Source organism: Neolamprologus multifasciatus, chromosome 7, assembly GCF_963576455.1.
Source record: "Neolamprologus multifasciatus chromosome 7, fNeoMul1.2, whole genome shotgun sequence".
Lineage (NCBI taxonomy): Eukaryota > Metazoa > Chordata > Actinopteri > Cichliformes > Cichlidae > Neolamprologus > Neolamprologus multifasciatus.
The window spans coordinates 3315804-3332669 of NC_140445.1; the positions used below are offsets into that span (position 1 = coordinate 3315804).

Below are 16866 nucleotides of genomic sequence, written 5' to 3' on the forward strand. Positions count from 1 at the left end.
AATTGAATTGTTTATTTTTTGTCATTACCGGGAAAACCAGGCTTTAGCCCCGTCCTGCGTTCAGACGGGTCAGGCAGCTGTGGAGATGAAGGTGAAACATGGAGATGCTGGGATTTAAGTTCATGCCAGCTTCAAAGGTTGTGCGCTTTGTGAGAAATGTTCCTTCTAATTAGTGATAAAATGCTCATGTTTCCAATGTTGGCACACTCAGGTCTGACACTTTAGGACTCCAGAAGACAAAGTGACTTCTTGACTATCACATAGATATAGATACAGTTACATTTTGATGTAAATTACTCACAAGAATGAATTCAATGCATTTTTAGAGCTTTCTCCTTGAATCCTGAGAGGTTTGACACACAGTTAAGCAATCATGTTGGACCTGTAAACCTTTAAGAATTTGTAGTGATGTAAAAAAGAGAAAATTCACCCTTTAATTAATGACTCAAAAGTGAAAACCAGCCTGAAAAGTTTGTTTTGTCACAACTTCTTACCAACTTCTTGGATTTGAGCATCTTGAGCTCAATAACAAGCCAAACATGTTTTTACTGTCCCTCTATTTCCAGCAGTCCCATGATCACCCAGTGAACTATTTGGACTCTGATAGTTTCATATCAAATGTGAATCATCATCATCCTTCTCTTCCTCCCTTTTATAGCATCCCGGTGGCACCCAGCAAAGTCCTAAAATGAAATCAGGCTCCTCCTCATTTATCCTCCTCCTGATTTATGGGGTGAAGTTGGAAGGGGTTGATGATATTTCCGGATCTTGCTGGCCGATTGGTCTGAGGATTCTGCATTTCCATAAACAGGAGCACCATATCCATATCTGATACCTCATATATATACACCCCTGGGATGATTTCTTCCCACTGCTACTGGCCACTGCTGCCCTCCTCCTGGACTTTCCGTCTCGTCGTAGGTGAGACCAGTTTCCCTATCTTCCTCCTCCTCCTCCTCCTCCTCTCTCTGCATGTCTGTACAGAGCTGGTAAACGGATATGAAACCACTGCTATGTGGAATCTTTTGGGGGAAAGCGTTAAGGTGATGAAAGTCCTGACCTCTGGGGTTTGTTAATAACTGAAGGGAAACATGAACCAGGGCGATCTGAGCGTTGTGTGTTTGAGCAGCGCTGCAGAGACTGAACGATGCTCTCATTTGGTTTTGACTTTCTATGACGATTTCTACATTTTGGCAACATTTTGGAAAGTTTTGATAAAATTTAGATGGTTTATTTTATTTTTAGGTTTATTTTTTTAGATGTTTAGAAAGCAAAAACAAAGCTGGGATATTTCTACTGATTTCAAGGTTAGTTTAACTTTTCTTTCCTAAAATAATCAGCGTCTTACAGATTTATGTTTGGGAATATCTGTTCTTTTTCTGTATGTTTCTCTGTAAAAACAATTTGTGAAGCATTAAAAGTAAAATCAAAGTACATTTTATTGTATTTTGTTGTTTGACTGAGTTTTAAAGATCAGGATCTTTGCATGTGGAGCTATAGACGGGAGAAAAATACAAAAACTCACGGAGTTACTTTTCATGGCTAAGTTTTTCCTTTATACTTGACTTGAAAGTTTTTTAAACCTGAGCTCTGTGTCTGGGTGTTCCTACGTGTCCTGAAGGAAGGAAGGAAAAAACATGGAAAAAATGAGGTGTTATGATGGATATTAGTTTCCTTTTTTTGTTTTTTATCATATAAAATCTTTTTGACTGTTTAGGGAATTTATGCTTCACTGTTAAACATTTCTCATGCTGTGAAGTCACTCTGCTATAAGCATCACAAAATGTAATTATTTGTTACTTTTTTTAAGTATATTGATTGGTAAAGCATGGAGGTGATTCTGAGTGTTTTACGGTTTGATTTGTGGACACAAATATAAAAGTTCTTCTTTTTGTTTTACAGTTTTAGACGTTTTATAGCCTAAAACTATAAACCTTCTTGGCTTAAATTAGCTTCTTTGTGTCATATTTCATCTGGAAAACTAAACCTGTGTGTTATTCTCATTAAATATATCTTCTGAAACTTGACTCTGGGACCGGCTGCCTTGTTTTTGGGGTGTGTTTACCCGCTGGTGTTGGCCGTGAAGCTGCTGCCGCAGCAAATTCTGTTAGACGGATTCTCTGGGAAAGGAATTGAAGTGTTAACTCCCCAAGGATATTTAGTTATGAACCCCGTAAAGGAGCTTATCGCAGGCGTCAGTGGCCACATTTGACCCCAACCCCAAAGTTAGCTCTGTCATCACTCAGCTGCTCATCAACTGGCTGAATAGATCACATTTCATACAAATGAGGTGTCTCATATGTTTCCATCCTGATGAGTTTTTCTTCTGTTTCTTTCTCCAAACAGATTGTGAAGAACAGAAACCGTAAACATGTCTGAGTAAGTGTCTCTTCATCATATATCAGTGATTTTAGTGGAGCAAGTATTTTACTGGACTTCACTGGATCAAATGAAAATGCTGAGTTACTTAAAGTTAAGAACATAAGATTACTATGGATCTTATGTAGGAAGTAAACGTTAATAGAGGAAAAGAAGGAAGGAGAGAGCAAAAGAAGAAGAAGGAGGATGGAAAAAATGGAAAGGAAGGCAAAAATTGACAAAAAAGAAGGAAAAACAGAAAAAAGAGGATTTAGAAAAAAGGGAGGAATTTAAAAAGAAGAAATAACAAAAGCAGAAAAGAGAACAAAATGAGGAGAGAATGAAAAGGAAACTACAGGAAAGAGCAGAAAGAAGGACATAAATAAAGGAGAAAATTAGAGGAATTACTAAAACAGGGAAAAGGAATGAGGAAAGATCAAACAGACTAAAGAAAGAAAATGATCAGAAATGAAAGTGCAAAGAAGAAAATTAGGAGGGAAAACTTTAAAAACTTCATGTCAGTTTCTTTCTAGCTGTGTTTGTACAGCTGTTTGAATTACTGCTGTTACAGCTGTGACAGACTGTTGTGTTCACTCCTCGCAGAAAAAAGATGACTTCAAGCCGCAGGCATCATCTGAAGGTATGTCGTCTGCAGTCTTGCTGAGCTTTGAACTGTTTTATTATTATTTATTAGAAAGTTGGCAAGTTCTCTGTATCGACTGTAAATAAAAGATGGATGTTGATACTGTAACGTCAACCACATTAAGCAAATGGGGTTACCTAATGCTTACGTGTAGTTATTTATGAGATAATATGACAATGCAGCTGAAAAGTAATCTTTCTTTATTGTCACAGCAAGTTGTAGATCAGTCCTTTGTGCGCTCCCGACTCAGCTCAGATCAGCTGGTGGGGTTTCTGGTCTTCCAAGCACCTGTTGTCAACATTTAATTACACAGCGCCCTCTGGTGGACAGACTGCAACATTGTTTGCATAGTTTTTTGTGTCCTGTCTCTTTGTTATTTTATTTTTTAATTTTCATTTATCCGTCATTATACATACATACTCACATACTGGCAAATATAGGCCAATTTATCATGAACCCAACCCTACTTTATTATCTTTCTACATACTAATGACGATTGACAAAATGACAAAATTGACAAAATGAACTTCGTGCTATATTCCAAGTGTTAAAAGTAACAGATAAACCATAAACTCAACAGCAAAGTGTTTTCTGAGGTCACAGGTCAACTGACTCAAAGACTAGTTTCCCCTGGACCTCTATACAGCCAAAGGTGTTTCTGCTGAACATTTTAAAGTATTCAGGTTTCACTTTCGCGCTCAACGGTTCATTACTACTGACTTGTTGACTTTTTTTTGTCCTGCAGAGTTTGATGCTGCAGATCGCGGCGAACTGGCTTGAAAAGGAGAAACAGGAAATTGCAGCCTCTAAGCAGACCTACATGGCAGAGAATTGCCCCCCTCCTGCCATGAGTGGAGACCAGGCAACTCTGATGGTGAGAGTCGAAGCTCAACTGAAAGCTGCTGAATGGAAATCATTCTGAATATCCTTCTTTATTTTCCCTTTATCATTATTTCACGCAGACGATGGTTCTTTTATTTGAGGATTTCCGAATTGTCAGCTCTTATTTATAATATTCATTTAGTGAGGATATTTGTAACTATAATATCATCACTAAAGATGAGTCCTGAGTAACAAAACATTGGATGTGTCTGTTCACTCAGGAAACCTGCAAAAAGTTGAGCGCCCTCATCGACAAACTTGATGAAGAGAGGTACGACCTGGAGATGAAAGTGGGCAAGGCTGATAAAGAGGTACACTTCCACCTGCTGTGCAGAACAGACTGGCAGCTTTTCACATCCACAGAACGTGTTAACCTTGAAATCACTCAGTGTGATATAGTTGTAAACAAAACAGGAAGGCAGGTTGTTCTTTCACCTTCTTTCTTGCACAAGAGTTAAAGCATCAAGTACAAAGGTTCACTGTAATGATCAGGTTGGTAAGATTGGAGTCGGGCTACTGTATTAAAAGCCTATTTGAAGCTGAGTCAAGACAATTTTAGTTTTTATCTGTTCAGCTGCAGCTGTTTAATGTTCTGGGAGTCAATAGAGACGACATATAAAGAACAAATTGATCTACATACAAATTTGATATAATTTCAACAAATATAAATAGATGTCCCATATTAGTATCATAAATTGTTGCACACGAGAATCCATATTTCAAGGGTCTTTCAGAAATCATGTTATTTTCCTTAGAATTGACTGATCTGTGGTTATTATTCTTTTATATATATATATATATATATATATATATATATATAAATATATATATATTTTTTATTATTATATTTTATTATTTTATTATATATTTTCTGTTTTCACAAATAGTACATAATTACATAATTCTGAACCAAAAATAAATAAATAAATGAAAAACAAACAAAAACAAAACAAAAACAAACAGACTGATAACTAAGCACAGAACACCAGCTCAGTTCCATCTAATAAATAAATAAATAAATACCTAAAATACCTGTGGTCCCAGTAGTACGTTGCAGTTTGAACACTCAAGAGAATCCTTGTAACATAATATTAGAAACATCAGGTCCCACATAATTCAAGTATGGTTCCCACACCTTAAAGAATTGATCTGTTTTTGAGTGCAGTACACATGTAAGATATTCCAATGGCACTAGATCCAACACTACTCTTTGCCAACCTTTAATAGTTGGTGCTTTTTCATAAATCCATTGGAGTAGTAGGTGAGAACACAGTACAATCTCCTATTATTCTTGGATATTAATCGCCGGCTGGGGAGGCCCAGTATGAGAGACAGAGGGTCCATCTGTCACGTTTTAGTTAATGGACTCAGGCGCAGACCGGGAATCTTTATTCAGTTTATTTACACAACGAGACCTGGTGATACTATTTACAACGTGCTGGAGGGAGGGGAGGGGGGGGTCCAGGGTTCCCGGGGTATGTGAGGGGAAAGACGGGAATCAGACGCACTCCAAAGGCTCGCTCTTTTTGGAAACACAAATCCACTCACTCGTCCACACAGAAACAGGCAGGCAGGGAAAGGTCCGGGGTAGATCTGCACACAGAGACGGGGGTTAATGACGAACAGACGGAAACAACTTTACGGAGTTTAACTCACTAACGGTTGAGAGACTGACGCTGATAGCTCAACGATCCAGTGACGAGTGACACAGTGCTGCCGTCTTAAATTGGCCTTGCGATCATCCCGATAGGCAGCAGGTGCGTGGGCCAGGGGCGGGAGCCCATAATGAGACACACTAGTCTAACACATTAGACCAATATTCTTGCAACTTCAAACATCTGTGGTTATTTACCGAACCGTACCTATTAGTCTCAAATCTAGAACATTACCTCCTACAGAGCAGGTTAGATCTGCAGTTTAAGTTACCATGGTGATGTTCCCCAGGAAGAAGTGAAAGTAATACTGAACACCGAGGTTAAACCCTGAAGTTATCTGGATGAGCACAAATCCTTTCTCTTGATGTCTGCTTTATTCTTTATTCTTGATATTTCCTGACACGTCCACTTTATGAGCGAAGCAGCGTTTGAGAGATAATCTTTTTCTCATTAATACTGATTATTGATTAGACTGTTTTATTTTTAACATTTAAATATGGATAATAAATAGGGGTGCAACGATACACAAAATTCACGGTTCGGTTCGATACGTTGGTGTCACGGTTCGATATTTTTTTGATACAAAAAAAATGTTCATGCCTTTTTAATTTGTAATTTATTAAAATTATAAATATATATTTTAACTCAAAAATACAGTTTTTAAATTTAATGTTGCTGAAACAAAGTAATAAAATAATAAATCTATCTGATCGAGAAATCCCTCATCTTTGGAAAAGAGAGTTTATTACAGAGAAATGGCTCTTTCCAAAATAAAAGCTCTACTATACGCTTCTTCTGGGCTATATTCTCAGCAGCATATTAAACATATCAGGTCCCCATAAGGAGAATCATGTGCTAACGGCTGTCTAAATGACTCGGCTAAAGTTTGTAGCATGTTGTTGTTTTTGTCTGCTTCCACTTGTCTTTGCACTAGGATGATGTCAGCGTAAATGTGCAGTCATATTCGTTGTGTTCCCACTAGTGCTGTCAGCGTTAATCTCGTTGAAATGACGTTAACGCCACAACACGGCAAATCTCCGTTAACGAGCTACCGCGGATCGCCCCGTGCGTGGGGCTGGACGGCCAACACGTTAACGAGCTAACTGCGCTAACACACTAGTTCCCACCCATGTAATTGAGCATTGCGTGGCACATCCAACATACTGTTTTACTTTAGTCCATGACACGCTTACCTTCAGGGTCATACGTCACATGAAAACCAAAATAGTTCCAAATGCCAGATCTGAATGAGGGTGGGGGAGGTTCAATTTGCCATGTTGCAACGAGCTTAGCTTCTGTCTTGCTAGCTTGTCCTGCGCTCAGTGAATCTGCGTTCGACTACTCCGCCTAGGCTGCACTGTCGAGCGCAGATCCACTGAGCGCTCAACACAGACAGCATCGTCAGAAGGAAAGTTGATAAAATAAATTAAAAATTTGTATTGTTCGATACATATGCGTACCGAACCGAAAGCACTGTATCGAACGGTTCAATATCGATACGAGTATTGTTGCACCCCTAATAATAAAGTAACAACAAAATACATTGTATATTTAATTTCCAGCAAATTTTGTCATTTATCGTCACACCCAGGAATTTAATTTCACTCTATCTTAACATTTTATTTAAGTATCTAAATTTGATTTATTTTATACATAATACTTTGAATTGTCTGTTTTTCAAATTTAGTGATAATTAATTTATGTTAAGCTTTTTTTAATCAAGTTGATGAGGTTCAAAAGTTGTAAATTCTTCACAGAGCCGGAGATATTTGTGTAATCAGCAAATTAAAATGAATCAATAAATAAATCAGAGCCCCTCCTGCACTGCTAATGTGATAAACTCACATTACAGATAAAACACCAATGTAGGGTGCATGCAAAATGTGAAGCGTTTTCAGCGTTTCGCCGCTGGTTTAAATGCGTCCGCACTGCTCTGCTTTCGACTTGGTTTCACCTTTGAACTGCTTGGTCGCTCGTAGATCGATGACCTGAAAATCAAAGTGGTCGACCTGGCTGGAGTGAAGAAGCCCGCTCTGAAGAAAGTGCGCATGTCCGCCGATTCCATGCTGAAAGCTCTGCTGGGCTCCAAACACACAGTTAACCTGGAGCTCAGGGCCAACCTGAAGCAGGTCAAGAAGGAGGTGAAAGAGGAGGTGAGTGTTTGCATTTAATATTTGAATTTAAGATTCATTTAGGAGGCTAGAAAGTCTTGACTGTCTCTGACTGTCACTGTTTTTCCTGCAGCCTGCAGAGGCGGTGGGCGACTGGCGTAAGAATATTGAGGACAAGGCTGACAGGAAGAAGATGTTCGAGACCTCCTAAAGAGCTGCTCGCTGCTCTTGTAGCTGTTCTGGGATGTTAGCACTTTTTATGGAATTTCTGGCGTTGCTCATTGAATTGAAAAAACCCCTTTTCTCATTAAATTTGTAAGTTTCATCCTGCTTTGTTATTGTACATTTGTATAACTTTATAAAATTCAAAGGGTAAAAGCTGCTTAAACATTTTTCATTAGTGTAACTTCCTGTTTCCATCTGTACTGATGTTCACTTTTAGCAACTTCCTGCTCCTCGACTTTTTGTAATAAATGTATTTAATTTCCTACCCCTGCTGTCGTTGGATGTTTTGTCTTTGACTCAGTGATGCACAACACTGCAAACTGAGTGCACAGCGCACTGTTACAGTGCTGAGCTCGTCTTTCTGTGTTTTTGTCCATGATTAAAGCAAATGTTGATTTGGAACGGAAACCAAAGTGCATTTTTTTCTGCAATGACGACATGTTGAAGTGAAGTTTTACATAAAAAAAAACGTTTAAAAATTGAAAACAAAAACTTGCAGCTGATTGTTAACGAGTTCTGTTTGAAGGTGCTCTTTGTAGTGCTGTGCATGTCAGTGAGGGACAAGACACAATATCCATGTTTTTCCTACGGCATCATTTGTGTAGCAGTGATGTCGACTTGCAATTGGAAAAGCCATTTATCACTTTAAAGAAGGGGTTATAGTGTGTTCAGGGAGCTGTGAAAAGTGAATGTAATCTTTTGTAATTCACACTTCATAGTATTTAGAAAATACAGGCCCCTCCCCCTTATAGACTGTATATAAAGATGGACAGTGAATCTACCCTTCTATGTTCAAAGGAGTAACCTAGAATCCCACACTTTGCAATATTGAATTGATTTTATCAGACCGCAGTTGCATTGTTAAAAACAGAATAGTGAATGCTGCAGTTTCTGATGTACAAAAGCAAAAATGTCTGTGTTAGCAGGAAAGCTAACATTTACCAGAAGCAAGACAACTCCAGGATTGAGAAGCAGTTTCTCAATGAATCAGATAAACTGACCTGACAGTTGTCTCCCGATGTTGGGTAGATTCCCATTTAGCCAGGCAGCCTTCAGTAGGTAAATGTGATATACTTCCAGTTAGCTAAACTTTAAACTGAAGAAAGCTTGTGACAATATAATGATTTTATATTTTTATGGATATGCCATAAGAAATGGCAGGCAGTGCTATCTGTGGTCTAGTAAGACTGATGCATCTTTGCAAAGTTTGGTTATTTGATAAGAAAACTTTTATTTTTGTAAAGTTTTTTTTTTTCTTTTAACAGACACATTTTTCCTTAAATCAGATCCTTCCTTCTCAAAATTACAATGTTGGGCCTAATACACTATCACCACTATTTCACACTGTGTAGAATTGTGGTCTAACCACGACAGTCTGGCTATGTTGGAAACTTGCTCTACACTTATCATTTATTAGATAAAACCTCTGCGTGACCATTTTTCGATACAGTCTACAAAAACTGACAAAAAGACAACATAACAATAATGAACAAGAATGAGTTCTGGAATTGAAAAATTAAAATTCATAATTTTTTTATACATCTGAACATTACACTATAGAACTGCATACATACTGCATTTACAATACAGCTTCCCTTTTGTATATATATAGCAGAATGTAGTTGTATGTGGTCATGTGACAGATCTCTACACTTTCTAAAAATACTTGCTCATAGAGTGTTTATTCTTAATTATTACTATATATATATATATATATATATATATATGGCTGATTGAGGAGTGTATATATATATATATATATATATATATATATACATATATATATATATATATATATATATGGCTGATTGAGGAGTGTATATATATATATATATATATATATATATACATATATATATATATATATATATACATACATATATATATATACATACATATATATATACATATATATATATATATATATACACACATACTCCTCAGTCAGCCATGATTGCTGGTTATAAATATTCGGTATGGCTTTTTAAATAAACAGTTAAGTTTAAGTCACATCTGATCTCTAGTAACATGATGAAGAACAGGTAATACACACCTCTGACCACACGGGGTCAGCAGAGGATTTCCTGCACTGGACTTCTTTAAAGTTTTCTATCTGCAGTCCTCTGCAAACGCCATCAACTCATAAAAATGTATCCAGTCAAAATGTTTCAAACAAAAGTAAAATTAGGATTTTCAGTCTATCAAAGCAGATCTGAGAGGACTGATCCATGACTTCTGACTATGATGCTAACTGACTGAACAGGATGGGTAACGTCCTGCTGTTTTTTTAAAGACTTTTTTGTTTTGTTTTTTTGTTTTTTACTAAAATTTTGTATTTTTGTGTTGATTACAAAACCACATTCAAATGGACATTTTCAGGTGAGTCACAGTTTTTATCATATTTGTCTTTCTTTGCCTTATATGTGAAAATGTTCACTGTTTCTATTTATTGCAGTTTTTAAAATTTCTATCTCTTTTTTCTTTTCAGTTGCTGCCAATGTAACGTGAGTATTTTAACAATGTCTGCATCCAGTACTTCATACCACAGCAGCGGATACTGTGGATCACGGAAGTTCTGATTGTATTTTAAAGCATGTTTCTGCACAAATCTATGAATAATTAAGGTAACGCACTCCTAATGACAAAGGGTGTATGTGCAGTTTAAGTGCATTCTTTCGTTTTGTAGATAATTGCAAAAAACCTCCAGAATCTCTGATATATAACATTTACATCACAAGAAAGTGCTTAAACACAGTGAAGGTTGAAGACAGACTCTATTTCAAATATTTAATGCTTTAATCTGATGCCCAAAATAAATGTTTTTATTTATTTTTTAAATTTATCTCTTTGCATATCCTCGGTTTTGATTTCTTGACGTTGTCACAGCTGTTTTTGCTGATTTTTGAATGCCATAACTAGAAATTATCCCAAACTTTAAGTCATATTAAGTATGATTTAAGTATCTTCATTTCCTTATCTCCCTGTGCATAGTGCCTCATGTCCAGCTGTCAGCCTGACCTGTCCCAAAGAGGACTGCTGACCGCCTTGGATTGAGTATTTATGAGGTGACTGGTCAAAGGATGAAGGCATTTCAGGAGCTGATTGGCCTGGTCGCTCTCAGGGTTTCTCATGGCCATAAAAGTTGAACAGCCAAACCCCCGTCCAAGCCCATATATACCCCACAGAGTTAGCTTTTTAATCAGTGACTCCCTCACTGCGTCCCAGCCCTTCAGCCAGTCTCTGCCGGCCTCCTCATCATCACTTTGTAGGTGAGAAACTCTTTTACTTAATGCTTAAAGTGAAGCTGATCCTCACAGGAAATAGAATTTAGTGATTCTGGTGCAGATTAATCTTTTAACAGGTGAATAAACCTTCAATATATAAATCTTGAATGAATGTATTCAATAAGAAAATTATTATGTACAGAATTACTGAATTTTTCAATCATAACTGAGGTATTGAGTAACATTTTTGGAGGTTTCTTGTTTATATATTATGGTTTTACCATTTTGCACCCTTACATTATGTGCATAAAACTATAAGATCTACATAAAACTACTGTAAGATTAAAAAACAAACTAGATTTCCATATTTATAAATAAACAAGAAACTGATTTATTGTTTCAAAAATGAGTTTTCCAAACTGGTTAAAAGACATTTCTATCTCGTTTTCAGCCTGAACATCACAATTAAGCTCCTTCTTATTTTTTTAAATTATTAACATGGTATTAAAACTCGTGATTAATGCACATATAGTTTTATGCAACTGCATTAGAATCTGTAAATAAATTGACTCAAACAGTCATCAGCCTGCAGGGTCAAAGAACAGAAAAATCAGATGGTGCAAGACCGTCGTTATCTTTCCAGCACATCCACCTGAGCTCACCTGAAAGGCAAAAGGAAAGAGGAAATGTCGCTGCACAGAGATAATGAGCGATTTTCTCTGCCAGTAAAATAATTAGTAAAATGTGAAAGTGAATGAACTACACGTGTAAAAGCCTGCAGCAGTCTAAATCAGGTGTTGTCCTAAAGTTAATGAGCTGGGATCAAATGACAGAAAATATAAATTAAATCTTTTTTTTTAACAGTTTGATCATTTTCACATCTTAATGTCGCCCCTTTGGATTGCATTTCTCTCCAACATGTGATGGATGACCTTTGACACTGAGCCAGGATTAGCAGTGGCCCAGCTGGCACAAGATTCACCCTGAAGTTTCTATTCTTAAATGACCAAAAATGCACAAACCTCCTGTGGAGGCTGTCGGGGGAAGTTTCCAGAGGGAGACATCAAAAAAAAGAGCAGAACAAAACTGAACTTTAAGAGTATTTGTGATGTACTTGTTGATTTTAACACATATTTCTACACCAAGTTGCATTTTAATAGCAAATCTAAATTTAAAAAAGAGTCCTGTGAAAAAACATCCCACGATTCAGCCTGTAAAACCATCTTTGGTAACTGACCGGCACCCAAACCTCAGCTCGCTCTCTGGGCAGTTTACTTTTTTGGGAATAGTGTTGTTTTTCGTTCACATTCATTTTGTTCTCTTTATTCTTTTTAAATCTACTTTATGGAGTTTGTAGTGCAGTAAAAATAAAGATGAGGTCAGAGGTCACGTGATATTTGGATTCAAACTATAATTCCCATATTTCCTTATATTCCTAACGCTGTCAGTACAAACTAAGGCAGCAGGAAACGTAGTTTTAAACAGCTCTATATTGGATTATTATCACGTTGATCCTCAGATCAGTCTATGTTAAGAGATGTATTCTAAAACACTTCTTCAGCAGAGAATCAGAGAGGAGAAACACACAGATTTTCTTGCTAGCAAGGGCAGTCATCAGAACTCACACACCAAGAGTGAGGCTCAGAGACTAAGCACTGAGGACTGCCCTGGTCTTTATTTATATGCTTCAGTGAGCGTTTGTTCCATACATTGAAATGTGGAGGTGTACGTGTGTGTGTGTGTCAGAGTGTGACCCCATAAATGACTTCCCTACACCTGCTGGTCTCGAAGTCCAGCCGTTCATCAAACCAAAAGGCACTTAGACTAAAACTGACATAGCTACGTTAATCCTACCGTAAAACAATAAGACAAGGTACCTTTCCCATGCTCCTAGGATGTGGGGGTGAATGCCAGAACACCCTGGAATGTTACAGACCTCCTGGAATGTTACAGACCTCCTGGAATGTTACAGACCTCCTAGGATGAGACATTCTTTCAATATGCCACCAACTATATACTTCTAAACACAAATGATTACATGCAGTATTCTACCATATTCAAACTTATATCATTAAAAGACTATACTGACTACTAAATACAATTTTCCATTGACAGTCTATTAACCTTGAAGAAGAGTTTAGAGGTCATATGTGGTGTGACATTTAAGATTTTGAATTTACTGAATGTAATCTTTTTTTATTTACATTGTCTCAAATCTTTGCTTTCATTTTCTTCTTTATTTTTTTCGGATTATTACCAGAGTCAGAAACCTGAAGGAAGCCACAATGTCTGAGTGAGTATATGTTTATTCCAGCCCGTTCTCACTCCCGAGGCGTAACATGGCGACGTTTTGTCACGTCCCGCGGCGTTCCTGAGGAACGCGAAAGGAGACTTTCAGCATTGTTATGGTACGCGGCGGGTTATGGGCGAAATCGACGTTCCAGCCCTGTATTCCAGCCCTAAACCTAACCTTATCCCTAGCCCTAACCATAACCTTTTTCCTCACCTTAACCAGGACTTTAATGATGTTAAATAGCGTGTTTCTAAGCGGTTTGAAGAAAAAGAGCGAATATGTGTAGATTGAGTCCATACGGTTCTCATATTTCCTCATTTTTTCCGTTGTCATTTAGGAACGTGGTGGGTAGCCGAAAACGTAATATGTTGACGATTTGTCACCTAGCGTAAAATGTTACGCTTTGGGAGTGAGAACGGTTTATTCTGTGTAAAACACTTTGAAAGAGCCAATCAGGATGTCACATTCATCATTTTGTGAAGAGTTTACATCAGAATACTCGAATGTTGTTTTAAATATGTCGCGTCTTTATGAATTAAAGGGGAAAGAAGATGACGTCAAGCCGCAGGCATCATCTCAAGGTAAGACTCTGCTAAGATTATCAGCGCTGCGTCTAAGTGGCCCCGAAAGTAAATGAAGCAGCATCAAGAACAACAGTACAACACACCGCAGTAATAATGTGGAATCTCTTTGTCGTCCTCTTTCAGAGTTTAATGCTGCAAATCGCTGCCAACTTGCTCGAGCAGGAAGCCGCTGAAATCATCGTCACCAAAGAAGCTTACCTCGCAGAGAACTGTGCCGCCCTCGACCTGAGCAGAGACCAGGCAGCTCTGATGGTAAGAACATCAACCTCACTCTTACATGATGGGCTGTTGATATCACAACTGCATCTGTTTGCTTTTTTAATTCTCGACAGGACTTCTGCAAAAAGCTGCATCAGGCCATTGATAAGATTGATGAGGAGAGATACGACACCCAGGTCAAAGTGGAAAAGGCCGACAAAGAGGTGGAGGATTGTGTGCATCTGTCCTCCTTTTAGCAGATTGTGTGCTGCAGGCAGTGTTGGGAAGGTTACTTTTAAAATGTATTCCATTACAGAATACATGCCCCAAAATGTATTCTGTAACGTATTCCGTTACGTTACTCAATGAGAGTAACGTATTCTGAATACTTTGGATTACTTAATATATTATCATGCTGTTTACAACTACATGAATGTACTATTGCTGTGATTTATTACTGTTACTGAAGGTCCGCGGCTCCGAACCGTAGTAAAGGGACCTCTGACTAATACGGTGGGTTCTGTGTCGGGCTCGTAGCCGAAAACTAGCTTTACTTTGTTGTCTGGGTCAACTTTGCTAGCAGAGACAGAGTGAGGCGTTGAAAGGCTGCTCCAACAGAACTTATTGTTTTTGGAGGAAAACACGAACACGGTGTACAGTCGAGTCTTAATAGCTTACTTACAACTGGGCTCGTCAGGCACTCTTCTTGGCTGCAGTGGTTATTATTATATTTACATGCTTCCAGCTCCCGTTTCTGCTCGATGACAGCTCGTACTTTTCCTTTTTCTCCCTCCCTCGCTCACAGACACATAACGGGTATGGCAGTCCATTCTCCCTGCAGCACGGACTACACTGCCAGTGTTGCCAACTCCTCAGTAAAGAAAATCGCTATTGGCTGTCCTAAAAGTCGCTAAGTGACGTCATCGCCTAATTTGCATAATTGGTCATGCTAATGTAATTGTAATCTATGTTTTTGGAGAGAGAAATAACATCGTGGAAGAGACATAAAGTGAGTAAAAAACGTCCTAAATGCATTTTGAATTTATTTAGAACTACAAATTAAATTTATTTTAGCAATTATTGTTTTTTTAATGTCACAATTCCAACCCTGCTTCTTTACCCGGGCTTGGACCGGCAAAAGTGACCCGAAATAGGCACTCTGGTGGAGTTACTTTGTGTGTGTGTGTTTATAAGTAGTTTTAAACCTTGTGATCCACAAAACAGCATAAGAGTAAAAGAAGAACTGACTGCGTTACAGCATCCACTGCTTGTTGAGAGTAAAAGCGATATGGGCTTTCACGTCTTATTTTAGCGACTTTTTTTTTAAAAAAAAGTCGCTAAATATATTTAGCGACTTTTTAAAAAAAAAAAAGTCGCTAAATATATTTAGCGAGTCTGAAAACTCGCTAAATATAGCGACAAAGTCGCTAAGTTGGCAGCACTGTACACTGCCCATGATGCTACATTCTTTAAAGCTATGCCTGTAGCATTCTGCCTGTTAGCTTAGCACAACAACAACAGGCGCTCTCTCACCCAGGAAACACGCAGAGAGAGAGAGCGTCACCCTGTAACCATGGCAACCGTAACGCTGCCACCTGGAACAACAGAACGTAGCTGTCAAACAAAACCCAAACAGTCCTGACCCGCCACAATATGAAACAGGGAAGTACCGCCGTGTAATCCATTTATTTCAACAAAGTAACTGTATTCTAAATACCACCTTTTTAAACGGTAACTGTAACGGAATACAGTTACTCATATTTTGTATTTTAAATACGTAACGGCGGTACATGTATTCCGTTACTTCCCAACACTGGCTGCAGTATACGTGGGTCTGTGTTTATCTGCTCTGTTCAGCCTTTGAGCTTCTCCTTTTGACTTCAGATCAACGAACTGAAGATGAAGGTCGTCGAGCTGGCCGGAGTGAAGAAACCTGCCTTGAAGAAAGTGCGTATGAGTGCCGACGCCATGCTTAAAGCTCTGCTGGGCTCCAAACACACGGTAAACATGGACCTCAGGGCCAACCTGAAGCAAGTCAAGAAGGAGGTGAAGGATGAGGTGAGTGTTTGCAGGCTGATTGTTTAAGAGAGCTAAAAACAGTTAACTGTTGCTGATGGTGGGCTGTGTTTGTGTCCTGCAGTCTGCTGAGGTGGTGGGCGACTGGCGCAAGAACATTGAGGACAAGGTTGACAGGAAGAAGATGTTTGAGACCTCTTAAAGACTTTCTCATCCAACTTTTGTTTTGCTCATTCTGGGGTGTTACAGCTCTTCATCACTGTTGCCTCTGATCTCTTACGTGCAATTAAATGTTCTTTTTGGAATAAGGCAATGCTGTGAAGCTGCACTTTTTTCAAGGCGGTCTTTTTTTATTTTAACGGCTAATTTAAGTCGGGCTAATTTAAGTTGGGCTAATTTATACAGGCTGTTGTATATTCACTTACTCCTGAGTTCAATCAGGTTCAATCAGAAATCTAAACCAGAAAAAGCTTTTTTTTCCAGGTGTAAGATGACTTTAATATAACTTACATTTCCAAATAAGCAGTTAGAAAACTGAGATGTGTTGTGCTGATGTTGAACCACCAGATGTCAGTAGAGAGCCTTTTCATCCTTCATTTGCTGGCTCCGTTTTCTTCTTTTACATCTTCTCTTTTTAGTTTGAGTCCTAGAAGACTCAGCTATCTGACTCAAGACTC

At 38.2% G+C, this 16866-nt stretch overlaps 3 protein-coding genes across 14 annotated transcripts in view; all 3 read left to right on the forward strand.

Annotated features, from left to right (window-relative positions):
- LOC146513484 (troponin I, fast skeletal muscle-like) overlaps positions 1-2379 on the forward strand; it is a 23631-nt gene extending 21252 nt beyond the window's left edge. For 6 of the 10 annotated variants that reach the window (XM_085168778.1, XM_085168780.1, XM_085168782.1 and 3 more), the window contains 3 exons: positions 41-137; positions 659-921; positions 2347-2379. The gene's annotated coding sequence lies outside the window, so the exon portion shown is untranslated. The remainder of the gene's footprint in view (positions 1-40; positions 138-658; positions 922-2346) is intronic. The other 4 variants (XM_085168781.1, XM_085168784.1, XM_085168786.1 and 1 more) reach the window with 1 other exon arrangement.
- On the forward strand, positions 822-8139 carry LOC146513485 (troponin I, fast skeletal muscle-like). 2 transcript variants are annotated; one of them, XM_085168789.1, is made up of 7 exons: positions 822-921; positions 2347-2379; positions 2962-2998; positions 3747-3875; positions 4105-4194; positions 7518-7691; positions 7783-8139. In XM_085168789.1, the coding sequence occupies exons 2-7, from the start codon at positions 2372-2374 to the stop codon at positions 7858-7860; spliced, it is 516 nt and encodes a 171-aa protein (XP_085024915.1). In that variant the 5' UTR covers positions 822-921; positions 2347-2371; the 3' UTR covers positions 7861-8139. The 2 variants fall into 2 exon arrangements, with proteins under 2 accessions (XP_085024915.1, XP_085024916.1); XM_085168790.1 differs by lacking the exon at positions 822-921 and adding an exon at positions 1135-1307.
- A 1674-nt stretch (positions 8140-9813) lies between these two features.
- LOC146513486 (troponin I, fast skeletal muscle-like) lies at positions 9814-16502 on the forward strand. Of its 2 annotated transcripts, none has more exons than XM_085168774.1 (7): positions 9814-11143; positions 13359-13391; positions 13933-13972; positions 14099-14227; positions 14308-14397; positions 16058-16231; positions 16314-16502. In XM_085168774.1, exons 1-7 carry the CDS (start codon positions 11004-11006, stop codon positions 16389-16391), a joined length of 684 nt encoding a protein of 227 aa, XP_085024900.1. In that variant the 5' UTR covers positions 9814-11003; the 3' UTR covers positions 16392-16502. The 2 variants fall into 2 exon arrangements, with proteins under 2 accessions (XP_085024900.1, XP_085024901.1); XM_085168775.1 differs by having other exon boundaries at positions 11067-11139.
- The last annotated feature ends 364 nt before the right edge of the window (positions 16503-16866 follow it).

Bases quoted from the DNA above. Each gene is read 5' to 3' on its own strand.
- LOC146513485 (XM_085168789.1), top strand. The intron at 2,999-3,746 runs GTATGTCGTCTG...TTTGTCCTGCAG, and splicing joins GCCGCAGGCATCATCTGAAG to AGTTTGATGCTGCAGATCGC. The intron at 4,195-7,517 runs GTACACTTCCAC...GGTCGCTCGTAG, and splicing joins TGGGCAAGGCTGATAAAGAG to ATCGATGACCTGAAAATCAA.
- LOC146513486 (XM_085168774.1), top strand. From the start codon at position 11,004: ATGGCCATAAAAGTTGAACAGCCAAACCCCCGTCCAAGCCCATATATA. The intron at 13,392-13,932 runs GTGAGTATATGT...TATGAATTAAAG, and splicing joins AAGGAAGCCACAATGTCTGA to GGGAAAGAAGATGACGTCAA. The intron at 13,973-14,098 runs GTAAGACTCTGC...GTCCTCTTTCAG, and splicing joins GCCGCAGGCATCATCTCAAG to AGTTTAATGCTGCAAATCGC.